General features: G+C 37.4%; 1 protein-coding gene across 3 annotated transcripts in view; it reads left to right on the forward strand.

Annotated features, from left to right (window-relative positions):
• Positions 1 to 12,994, forward strand: part of AOX1 (aldehyde oxidase 1) — a 46,977-nt gene that overhangs the window by 6,245 nt on the left and 27,738 nt on the right. For 2 of the 3 annotated variants that reach the window (XM_009462355.2, XM_087731290.1), the window contains 12 exons: positions 791 to 899; positions 1,451 to 1,577; positions 2,482 to 2,543; positions 3,159 to 3,239; positions 4,157 to 4,237; positions 5,365 to 5,509; positions 5,680 to 5,772; positions 7,447 to 7,598; positions 7,835 to 7,928; positions 10,435 to 10,544; positions 11,397 to 11,581; positions 12,743 to 12,905. In XM_009462355.2, coding sequence (XP_009460630.2) covers positions 791 to 899; positions 1,451 to 1,577; positions 2,482 to 2,543; positions 3,159 to 3,239; positions 4,157 to 4,237; positions 5,365 to 5,509; positions 5,680 to 5,772; positions 7,447 to 7,598; positions 7,835 to 7,928; positions 10,435 to 10,544; positions 11,397 to 11,581; positions 12,743 to 12,905 — 1,402 coding nt within the window. The remainder of the gene's footprint in view (positions 1 to 790; positions 900 to 1,450; positions 1,578 to 2,481; positions 2,544 to 3,158; positions 3,240 to 4,156; positions 4,238 to 5,364; positions 5,510 to 5,679; positions 5,773 to 7,446; positions 7,599 to 7,834; positions 7,929 to 10,434; positions 10,545 to 11,396; positions 11,582 to 12,742; positions 12,906 to 12,994) is intronic. The other variant, XM_087731289.1, reaches the window with a different exon arrangement.

The following is a 12,994-nucleotide window of genomic DNA, read 5'->3' on the forward strand; positions in this document are numbered from 1 at the left end:
ATTTATGATGTTGGAGCAACCACTATGCGTTCTGAAGCTCTGATTCCTGGGAAGTGGCTGGACATCGCCTGCTGATGGGAAGCAGAGAATAAAACATTTTGTTTTCCTTTTGCTTCCGTATGCAGTCTTTGCTTTTGCTGTTATTAACCTGCCTTTATCTTGACCCGCGAGTTTTGGGTTTTTTTCTCACCTCATTTCCCCTTCCCCCGCCCCCTGTGCTCAGGAGGGGAGTGATAGAGCAGCTTGGTGACACCTGATGTCCAGCCAAGGTCAACTGACCACACAACTATAGTAAAACAAAATATTTTATTGCTAATGATGAAAAGCTTTGAAGAATTTTCATTTTGGTGTGTTGTTCCTATTTATAATATTTATTTTACATCAGAATTTCCTTTGGGTCAGAAATTTGATCACAAATTTTCGGCAGGAAATCTTTACTTCCTGCAAACGACTACACCAACCCTCCCTTCCCCATCTTCCTCCTCCAAAACACACTTGATAGGTTGCTTGTGGGCAAGAGAGACAAGAGGGCAATTAGAAAAGGCTGAAGTTTAAGGAAGATATAAATTCTACAGAACTGTCCTCATAGATACAGTTTTTATACTGGGGACAAGAGGCACTGGTAGTAAGTGATCCCTTCTATAAAGCTTATTCTCTTCTCATTCCAAATGATGATAATGGCTGCTTTGTAAGTATAAACTATGTCTTGATTAACTGCAAAATAATATTTGTGCATCTTTATTATCATAAAATAATATTCATTTTCTTTATTGCCCTTTATGTTCCAAAGACATTATTCAGCAAATGCATGTTTGCTTCCCATTTGTTCCTTGTATGGTGTGGCAGTCACTACAGTGGAAGGTGTTGGAAGTACAAAAACCAGAGTTCATCCAGTTCAGGTGAGAGTACAGTATCACTGTGGAAGAGGATTACTGATTTCTTCCTTTGTGTGGGCTGGCTTGGGTGGCAGTGCTTTTAGGGCATGGGAATTTCACATGATGATTATTCTCCCTGCTAAGTGATAATGGAAGACAACACAAGTTTCTGATGGTTGGTTGATCAAGGCTGATGAGATATGGCTCATGATGGATCTTACTTTAATATTCACAGCCTGATCAAATAGTTGGTATGTAAGAATTGTTGGAGTGGATTGGGCTTGTGCTGTTTGGACGAATGGTGCATCGTGGAGAATGCCCCTTTAGCTGATGTTTTAGTATGAATACAAAAAAGACAGAAGTCCAGTGAAGGTTAATTAGCTTCCTTAGTAAGGTGTGCCTGGACATCACACCGAAAATAATTATTCTTATTTGAGAGTGCTTAAATTGTTTTACTTAAAAAGCCTGACTTACTATGAAGACAACATTTAGTACGGTGTCTCCCATTTAAGAGAGAGTTCATTAGAATGGTGATGTACGCTGGAAGGAGTGCTATTTCTGGTGTTTCGTTTCAGGAAAGGCTTGCCAAGTGCCATGGCTCCCAGTGTGGTTTCTGCACCCCTGGAATGGTAATGTCCCTATACACTTTGCTAAGAAACCACCCAGAACCAACTTCAGAGCAGATGATTGCAGCTCTGGCTGGTAAATATTGCCACTTTTTAATTTGTAGGTATGTCCTTGAGCTATTTTCTTCAGGTAACTTTGTGCATGTGAGTGCATGTCTGTGTGAGTACGCATGCATGCTTGTATGTATGTACTCTGTACAAGTTGTGCTTCCCAGCAGAGTTACTACTGGATACAGACCTTGTATTCCCTGTCATTCTTTTCTCCTGGAAAATGACGCATGGAGCTGTGGATTGTTTCAGGGACAGGTGTTCAAAACATCCCCATATGTGTCTTTAGAAGTGCTTTAAATCAGATGCGCAAAAATGATGTCATATTGGAGAAGTAGCTGCATCTGAAGGTCTCTGAGATCCTATTACATCTGGAGTTGAGAATGTCATAAGACTCACAGGAGAGCCCCTTTGTGGTAGGAATAAAACAATTGAATAAGGTAGAGAGATGCAGATCATCTTCACTAAAGGAATGTGTGAGTGAGCATTTATTGGAGGTAAAATAGCCTTCTGTCATCTGTTGTGCCCTAGAGTCACAGTGGAGCCAAAGGCATTGCCTATTAATATGAGGTGAATTAGATGGAGGTGTAATGCTAACCTCCTTCACTATTAGTAATAAGTCAGGGGGAAGGAGAAAAACATTTTGAGTGGGTGAAGAATATTGTACAATCTCTTATTCTCCTGCATACCAAGCTGTAGTCAGCATTCCCTCTAGTGCAGCTGTCGAGTATTTCATAATCCCCTTGAAACAATAGCCTTTTTCCTCAGGAACTGCAGGGTCCTAAGTCTTGTGGACACTGATCTTTTTTGTCTTTCGGAGAGCTAACACTTCTCCTTAAGCTTCAAAAATGCAAACTTCATATAAAGACATGACGTTTTAAAGCCACATGCTTTAGAACAAAGCTTTTTCTTACTGATTTCCTTTTTTTCAGGGAACTTGTGCCGCTGTACTGGATATAGGCCGATCCTAGATGCCTGTAAAACCTTCTGTAAGGTAAGAAGTAGTGATGATAGGAATACTAGACTGTGCCCATTAGTGTATATATGTATACAAACCATCAGATTTTCATTAAGATCATCTCTTTCCTCTGTTAAGAGGTGTAGATCTAAGTAAGGTCTATACTGGCCTAACCCATTCCAAAAATTGATTAACACAAATGAACTTGTGTCTAGCCTGGATTATGAAGAGTAATCTGAAGTAACTCCATGTGTTTTACTGTGGGTCAGTACTGGCATAAAAAAAAGCAGAATTTGGATCAATGTTCTTAGTAATTTATCACATAATGCAACATGTCAGAGACCTACAGTGAAAGAAATGGAAGAGTGAACAGTGGGTAAAAGAAATAATGCAGACCATCTCTGTGTTCTCACAAGGTCAACTGAATTTCACATAGTATGAATTATTTTGTATTAAGGACTTCAACATCCAATGATTTTAAGCTATTTTTGAATATCACTTCTTTAACACATAATCCTTCCAATTTAGCTTATTATTAAACTTCATCTAGAACTTTATTGAAATACAAAGAGACACTCTTATCGGCTTAAGCAGGCTTTAACTCATTGCCATTCTGGGCAATATTTCACTAATGGAATATTCCTACTTTAGGAATCCATTTGTTGTCAAAGGAAAGCAAATGGAAAGTGTTGCTTGGATCAGGAAGATGATTTGTTTGACAAGGAGGAGAAGGTAGGGTTTTAAGTATTTTACCTGTCCTATTTAGATATAAAACCTACAGAAAGAATATTGCATGGCTTTTTTCTTGTAATTAAAGTAAATGCAGTATACTTTGCCATTTTTATCATCCACGCTATTCACCTTACATAATATTACTTATAAAATAAGATATTTTATTATTCCTTGCAAGAAATTTGGAGATATTTCTAAAAATTAAAGATTCTTTGTGTATATTTGTATGAGGGGGCAATGATGTGGCAGATAGTTTGTATAAGGTAGTTTGGATCTCCAGAGCTGAGATTTGAGCATTTCTTCAAGTTCAGGAATATTAATAGTCTCAGCTTTACTCATACAGTGATCATCACATTGTGCAAGAAAACAGGGAATATGTGGAACTGTCTTAAATCAATGATCAGTGATGATCTGAATGTAACCACTGATCTCTTAGGAATCTAACTGCTGGCTCGAGTCTGAAGAACTGATACACTCTTGAAAGTCAGTTATGATTGTAATTTTATATGAAACCTCTTATCCATATGAATATTTGACTTTGTTCTCAATTTTCTTTCAATAATATCTGATGTACTTCTTTGCTTTTTGAGTACTGTAGGTTGGCATGAAACCAGCTATTTTCTTATAGTAGGACTACAGGAAGCTTGTAGTTAGTCTTTCAGTTGCTTGCCTCTACACTGTCATTTGTGTTAGCAGTGAACTTTGAGAAACTGTTATGAACACTTCCTTCACCTCAGCAGCTCCAAATGATGCATGACAATTGAGCACCAAATCCAAACGATAATGGAATTACTAATTTTCTGCTGACTTCAAGTGGGACCCTCATGGTTTGTTTTAGGTTTGCTTTTTTTTTTTTTTTAATGGAATTAATAATGAGAAAAAATTCTTGGTCTTTGCTTGTTTTGTTTCTTTTTAAGGTTTCCACCAGACTATTTTCGACAGACGAATTCCAGCCCTTAGATCCCACCCAGGAGCTTATATTTCCTCCAGAACTAATGGTAATTTTTGCTGCTTATACACTATTTTAGCTCTGTCTTTTCCTTAGTAGTCCATAGTTCATAACTCATTCTAAAGTCCTGCTTAGCAGTAATTAATCAGAAGAAACATCATAACATTTTAATATAAATTCAAAATTATATTCCTTTTTTTTCCAGTGAGCTTATTGAATATTCACTTACAAAAAATAATCATATTGGGAAAATGAAGTTGCAGAGTTGGGTATTAGGGTGAGAAGACAAAGAAGCAACCTAAACGGGGTTTTCAGTGCAGCACCTGAAGGTCCAAATACTTCTCAGCAAACTGAATGGCAAATACTTTGTAACATTGGCAAAACTGCATTTTCGCCATTTTGTGGCTTAATAGTTTTGTTGGTCTTTTCTGTCAAAATGTTGGCCTCAGACAGCCACCCAGACCAGGGAGTGTTTAGCCCCAGTGATTAAAGTATAACAAAGATATAAGCAGTTGAAATAAGGGCACTGGAATGGAAAGTGTCGGGCACCCTTAATTATTGACAGCAGTATTTGCCCTAGAAAAACTGAAAGCTGTTTGCTTTACATTGTTGTCAATCTATAGATTCAAAGCCAAATTCTCTGTAACTAGCTGGCTGCTTACGGAGAAAGATCGATAACTGTGGGACAGGGGTTCTTGACTGTGTATTTGTACCACCACTAGTTCACAAGCTATTTCCAAGTGTTCAGCGAACAGTGCAAGAGCAGTGAAAGACATCCACATGCATGCTTAATCTAGAAAGGGATGCTGCTGCCAATGTCATCGGTAACCTCCAAGCAAGCTAAGTGTGCAAACATCTCCCTGAGTAGTTTTTATCACTTTTCTAATAATTTCAGCAATTGCAGGATCTATTCCTACATTTTTTGCTTGGGAGCTATTTATTACCAATCTTGTTTATTAGCCTATTGGAATTAATTGAAGACGTTTTAGCCATGCAGTCTAGAAATTCACCACTGTGCAAAGAGCCAGTATAACAGTCCCATTTCTGTCCAATTTTGAAGGATTAAGTAGAATTGCCATTGTTTAAGAACTTCTTTTGGCTTTCAGTCTACTGTCTATTAGACCTTGCACCTGTTTATATGTCTAAACATTTAAATCTGCCATATTTCCCCATCAGAGAATGGCTGAAAATCAACCAAAAAGAACTCTGATTTTTCATGGGGAACGAATGACATGGATTTCTCCTGTAAGCTTAGATGAACTACTGGATCTGAAAGCTGCCCACCCCAAAGCACCTCTTGTGGTTGGGAACACCAGTGTGGGTATGTGTGCAATCAGAATGGCTCCTGTTACCATAGTTTCAGTGTGCATGGGAGGAGTGGGGCTACGTTTATCATTCTTTTTGCATTTTCATCCTTAAGCTTACTCTCCACTATGTTGGAGTTGTCATTATGGAAAATGTCTTTTGTCTAAGTCTATTCCTATCTGATAGGACCTGAGATGAAATTTAGAGGCGTATTCCATCCAATTGTTATTGCTCCTGCAAGGATCCCAGATCTGAATGTGGTGAAATGCACGGATGACGGTGAGTAGATTTTACTTTGTTCAGGCATAGGAGATTCCTCTGCAGAAAGGGATGCTGCTCCATTCCATAGTGCTGAAGGTGTGAAGTGCTGTGCAACTCATTCCTAAGCATTCCTTGGTTCTTCCAAGGTCAAGGTGGCTGTGGCCACTGTCCCAGCACGTGATACAGTTTTGTCTTCATGACACAGTGCAGTACTGACCAGCAATATTATCTTGGGCCCTGTTAGTCATAATAGTGAGAGAGACCCATACAGAACCACAGAGAGAGACAGCAACATCGCATGCTTGTCTGCATTAGAAAAAAGGCTGTGACTAAACTGACATAGCTAATATGCATTAACTAATCTTGTTCTCAATCATAACAGCATTAATTATTGTAGATTAAAAATTTTGTACCTCAATTTATATATTTAAGGTAAGCATGGATTTTTTTTTTAGTTAAATTTAGACTAGGTTTTAGTTTTTAAATAAATTCTATTGAAATTAGAAATAACAACTAGAAATAGATTTAAACTTGCTATAATAGCCTAAATTAATTAAATATAAATTATGTTGTGCAAGTTTACTGCCAAAGTTTTAAGGAAAATCAAACCCTATGCCTGAAGGCACTTTTTTGAAGTGGTAAACTGTATTTGACAGTTCTGTCATTGCATTTAGAATATTTTTTTCATATCAGATCAGTCATCCAGTTCTAGTCAATGTCTAGTTTGTTCTTAGCTGAAAAGTGGTTGGGAATTGAAAGGAAGCAGGGAGAATGTTTACTGCTGCTTTTAATCTATAAATAAGATCTAGTTATGAGAAGGTGAGACTTACTAATTCTAAAATGAGAGATACACAGTTTAGTTTGCTAGCCAGAAATAGTATTTCCTCTCTTTAGTTAGATTTAAATGCAAAACATGTTTTGATTAAATTTTTATTTTAAATATACAAAATTTAGTATTGCTGTACTTGATTAATAAGAAGCCATTTAAAAATTATGTATCTTTTGATGTATAGTTTCAATTGAATTCCAATGTTCATTCAAAATATTCATACATTACATAAAGTCTATAATAATTTTTAATAGAAAAGCACTGTTTACCATTTTATAATATTGAAATTTTTATGAAGTATAATCTTAAAAAGAAATTTATAACTAGTGAAATAAATACATATAGTTATAGGTTGTCTTTCTCATGGGAAAAAGAATACCATATTCAGTGTTAGAACTGTTTGGGTTTTTTTTGCAAGTACTACCTACCCATACCTTAGGAGAATAACTAGAATGTACATATGCAAAGCAAAATCAAATTATGGTGAAAATCATGTTTAAAAATAGGAAGAACCTGTTGAAAGCATTTTGAAGCTGACTCCCCTTTGGATGAAACATCACTTAAACATTTACTCAGTCAAAGTTGGTACAAGGGAAGCAGTTGGAATAGGCAGCCAGAAGCAGAGAAGGGATTTCTCTTTTAGTAGAAGTGGTGAGCTATTAGCTCAATTTCATCATTTCATGAAATTTTACCCTCAGTCTCCTGAAATGAAAGGTCACAGTACCTTTAATATGCAAAGGCTGCCCTCCTTATATCTGCCTGTATTCCACATGAGCAGTCCTAGCTCTACAGTCTGAACATAGTTTAAAACCCAGGCAATAAAGCAATGCGCACATTACACTTTCATAATCTTTTGGTTACAGGATTAATTCTGGGAGCTGCCTGCAGCCTCTCTCTAGTGAAAGACATCTTGACAAATGCAATCTCAGAGTTCCCTGAAGAGAAGATAAAGGTTTTCTGTGCTGTCTTGCAGCAATTAAGAACTCTGGGTGGAGAACAGATAAGAAACGTTGCTGTATGTTGTGCATTACTTGCAATAACAATTGTAATAGAGTGTAACAAATGTGTAGTTGCTCCTGACCACATGTAAAACTTGCATTTTTAATTCTGTTTTTAGCAGTGAATTTTCTGTCCATACGTCTTTTTTGAGCTTTCAATATGTGTAAATTTATGTATAGTCTGCATGTTATATTGTCAACATAAAAATGTGAAGGTGATGGACAAAGGTGACATAAATTTCTTCTTTTCAAGTCATTAGGTGGAAACATCATAAGTAGAAAATCAACCTCAGACTTGAATCCTATTCTGGCAGCCAGCAACTGTATGCTCAATCTGGCTTCAAGAGGTAAGCGGAGATAGCCTGTCCCTGTAGTAGTGCCAGAGGTACAGGATCCTATTGTATGGGGAGAGGGGAAATAACAACAGGTGAGTGTTTCTTAAGGAACCCTTTTCCCACACTCATACAAGCTCACATCTGCAAGAGAAGTAATTTGCAAATGAAGAACATGTCGAAGATTCTCATGTCAAGGGTAAGCGTTCAGACCAACCAGATCACATGTACTTCTGTGGGCAGTGAATTACTATAAGCACTCATAAAACCTCACAATTCGAGTAGTTGTATACCACCTCCCTGGTAGTTTTTTTCTGTAATTGATGCTTTGCCCTGGTTTTAAAATCACCCTCTGGTCCTGAGAAGAACTCTAGCGTCTCATTCCTCACAGATACTTAGTTCTGATACAGGAGGCACTAGTCCAGCACCTTTTTCCCTGCCCTTTCCCTCAGTTTTCTTCCATCGCTATATATATACTCCACTCTACCAGCTCCTTTTCTTGTGCCCTACCTTACCATTGGAAGGTTGATGAAGTTATTGGTAAACTTGAGCTATCTGGTGGCCTGGAATTGCATGCTCTCCCTTCTAGATGGCTTATGTCCATTTTGCCCTTGATCCAGACAGGGTGCACGTTGCCATTTCAGACCATGTACTACTCCGCTCAACACCCTGAAATTCATGTTCCTTAAGGGATTGTTTCTGAGCCAGGATTTCTTGGAACAGATACACAAAAACTTACGCTGTGTGATTTCCACGACTTCTTCCTGCATAGTTTGGCGTTGAGAGGAAAAATACCTGTCAGAATATTGTTCTGACAAGTGAAAGCACAAACATTTGCATCTTCTGAACAACTCTAATGGTGTGCCTACTTATTTGAGTGATGAATAGGATCAGTGATTGATAAGTCTTTCTGTTAACCTGGCAGGATTTTACTGCTGGGAGAGGGTTTTAGGTGTTTTCACAGGTTTTTAACATATTTCTTTACCAAATGGTAGTCAGTGAAACAGGAAAAGTGGATTGTTCAAGAAAAGGAGGTTACAGAAACACTTTTAGTTCTTAGTATTTATCTTAGATCACAGTGTAAGAGAAAATGCACCTTCCTAGATCCTGGCAGACTCACAGGTGGGATTGGACAATAATCTTTATGCATGTAAATCAAGTGTATTCTGGATGGAATTGCAAAGGCAAAAATCCAGAAACACCAGTGCTGCTATTCTTAACAGTGTTATTTTTCAGATTCGCACTTCAGCAAAATAAAATTCCTTCACTGTTTTGCTGTCACACTAGTTATATTTGAGGAATGCAATTTTAATGCTAAATGATATTGTAGGATGAACAGGTTACAGTGTGATCATCACACGTAACATGAAAAACATGAAAAATATAATCTTGCTGTAAAGCAGCCAGTCTTGAAGTATCATGTTCATTGAATGTGAGGGGAGTATTTTAATGTATGAACCTTTAAAAAATGGCACCGAAGATTATCTGGTTATAGAAAGTCTTTGGATAGGTCAGGGCTACCGCAAGATAAATATTGTCTAGTAATAAGAAATAATTTATTTAAAAATGCATCGGACTCCTTAAGTAGCATGTGAAAAGTACAGAAGACATAGAAGACCAGTAAAAAGTACACTTTGACCTCATCTGTCAAACACGTGGTTAAATTCCACACTGGTGAATCACTGTGGATTTCCATCTGTGCAATGTTTATGCCTCTGTGTTCTTGCGGAACGACAATGCTACTTGACAATTGTGTTACTGGTACAGTTGCAGTCCTACCAACAAAACTTCTTGAGCCAATGGAGCTTGTTTAATTAATAGAATCAATTATATGTGTTAAAATGTTGCATTTCCAGAAGGCTTGCTAGCTTAATTGTGTAGTGATATTGGCAAACCTGATGTAGCATAGATGAAGTTTAAGTGTTCAAAGGGCTTTTACAGATTTAAATTGCTTGCAGAATTTTGCCCTCTTCCCTTTTGAAAATCCCATCTTTAATAGTATATATCATAGAATGACAAACATAGTCACCTTTAGAATAATCTACCAAAAAGAGAAAGGAAAAGGCAGTAGCATTTATTCCCTTCTGGACTCCTAGAAGTGTTCAGAATCTCAGAACAAAAAAAAAAAAATTTTTTTTTTTTTTTTTTTACTTTTGCAGCAGTTGTCTCCCATTCAGTTTTCTTCCTCATTCTTTATGTTTTAGAAGGAAAAACAGCAGCTGCAGAGATTTGGAACAGATTGACAGGAGTGGGGATGGACTCATCATGGCAGTATCAGAAGGGAGAATTACAGAATGGGCATTGATCTCTGCGCACTTTCTTAGGACTCTGGTGTTATGGTACTATGGAAGATGGAGCAGTCATTTGTATTTATAGAGCATACAACTGATAAATTGTTATGTAAACTCTGCAGTTATTATTTACTCAGGAAGGCTCCAGGTATTTCTCGCCAGTTAAAATATGATTGATGTATGTTAATTGCACAATTGTACAGAAGTTTCTGGATTTGGGATTTTTTTAGGAAGAAGGCGACAGATTCCTTTGAGTGATATTTTTGCACATGGAGTTGGTAGCAATACCATTATGCCAGAAGAGATCTTAGTCTCTGTCCATATTCCCCATTCTAGGAAGGTAAGTTACTAGTTTGTTTAGATTTGCTTTGTGCAGAGTTAAAGACTATTAAATAAAGAGCAGGAGGGGGCATAATCCCTATGTTTAAAGTAACACTATTACTGCTCACTTTCTGAATTCTCTACATTTGATCCTGTCAGTGCCATACTATCTCCCAGTTTCAGCCAAAAACCACAACTTAGCAGGTAGTTGGTGATATATAAAGAGTGATATTCAGACAAAAGCTTATCCTAAAATGATGAGGGCAATAGCAATTGTCTAGACCCCCTACAGAAAGCGATCTTGAACAAGCTGCCATAGTCCTCACCAAAGCAGGCTGCTCAACTGTGATATGGTTGGCACCAAGCAGGTAAAGCATTGTCATGTCTTGAGAAGTTTTCTTAAAATGAGATAAGATTGGACATGGACATGCTGGTTCCATAAATGTTGCTGAACTGAATAATAGTCTTTAACTGATATTGTGTTTGCAAGAGTGGATATGTGATCTTAGAGTTATGGGTCATGTTATCCGAGTACTGAGTTTGGCAATACTTTGAAGCCTCTAAGCCTCTGGTCTTGTTATAAATGCAACTCCACTCCACAAGATCCCTGTCTTCCAGCTATCTACCGTGAAAAAATCTAGGTCATCTGAACTGTGTAGATGATGGAGGATTTGGTATGGGCTGCTAGAAAATCAAAGATGGTAAAGCTACTGAAAGGTCAAGAGAAGGAAGTGTATGGTCTTGAATGCTCAGAAAGTTGAATTTGTGCCTTTCATTTGTTATTCTCTTGCTTCAGGTAGTGCAATAACAAGTTCTGCTTTCAGATACTTACATGTCTGCAGGTTACCCACTTCTGTCTGATCTTGCTCAGGGGGAGTATGTCTCTGCGTTTCGACAAGCACCAAGACGGGAAAATGCTCTCCCAATAACTAATGCTGGAATGAGAGTCCTTTTTGAAGAAGGTACGGACATAATAAAGGATTTAAGCATTTTCTATGGAGGTGCTGTCTCGACCACCATCTGTGCAAAACAAACCTGTTGGACGCTTATTGGAAGGTACAATTTCTCTGCTTTCTCCATGTCTCTGAATAAAGGGGCTTTGAGAGCTTGGGAGTACTTCCTTGGAGCATAAAGTACAGAAAGATTTCACTTGCCTGGCTGATGCCACATGTGCTCAAGTGAATGATCTGGTCAAACCTTAATGATGACTTTTCAGGATTGTTACATTTTGGAGTCTGCACATGGGTGCAACTCTGGTGCCAAGTGTGCAGAGAGATATGAGATATGAGCTGTGTGAGACAGGTGGATGAGGTATACATAATCAGGTGTGCACCTGAACCCAAGCATTAGTAAATTATGCTGTATCCCATAGGTTTGATAATACCCTTGTATCAGTGTTCTTGAGTCCTTCAATTTGGCTCTAATAGATACAAAGTTTGAGAACTTCAGATGTGCCCAATAAAATTAGGAGCACAAGTCAAGCCTTAACCTTTTCAATATCTCTTCATCTACAAGATCCTAATAATCTTTGAAGTTAATCCCTGACATTCCCTCCCACTTTGCAGCATCTTTCCAAGGTTTGGAGGAAAAATATTACAAATAATTCAAGCAGTATAAAACCATTTATCTGCCACTGGACTGTTTTACCATTTAATATGCAACTCTTTCACTAGTTCAAGTACTCATTATTTTTTGCTCCTTTACATGATTAAATTTAACAGATTTATATTTTGATATCTAGGGTTCTGTAACTATGAAGAATTAACTGTCTTGAGATACTTCAAGGAGACAGCCTTTTCAGAAAATGTAACAACTATCCAGCAGTAATCAGATCCCTTGAAAGCATCTGCACTTTGCATCAATATTGTTATCCACTTTTCTTTAAAGAGAGGACAGTATCTGCAGAATAGTGATAATCTGTAAGACTGTTAAATCAGCTTTAAAGCTGTAATAGGTTTTATTTATTTATTTGTTTGTTTGTTTGTTTATTTATTAAAAGCTGGCATAGCACTCAATTCCATTGACTTAAGGGACCTCACTTCTGTGAGCAACATTGAACTACGCTGTTTTCAAAATCGCAGGCCATTATTAGAATTAATATTTTGGCTTCATTGTGAGCAGGATTATGCACATGGTCCGTGGTACAAATGTATTACTGTAATTTGTATTTATTTTTTTGAGTCCTGGTCTGATTGTATCTATTATTCTTCCTGACAGACACTGGAATGAACAAATATTGGACGAAGCTTGCAGACTAATTCTTAAAGAAATTGCTCTTCCAGACTCAGCCAGTGGTGAAAAAGTAGACTATAAGAAAACTTTGATAGTCAGTTTCTTCTACAGATTTTTCCTGGAAGTATCGCAGTCATTAAAGGCAACGGTAAAATAGTTCTCCATGTCTGCTTTTGTGCAAGAAATGAAAGGTTTTTTTCTATCCGTTAATGCTACAACATTGATGTACAATGTGCT

The sequence above is a fragment of the Nipponia nippon genome, unplaced genomic scaffold, assembly GCF_047370975.1.
Source record: "Nipponia nippon isolate SJK-2023a ecotype South Korea unplaced genomic scaffold, ASM4737097v1 scaffold_5, whole genome shotgun sequence".
NCBI lineage: Eukaryota > Metazoa > Chordata > Aves > Pelecaniformes > Threskiornithidae > Nipponia > Nipponia nippon.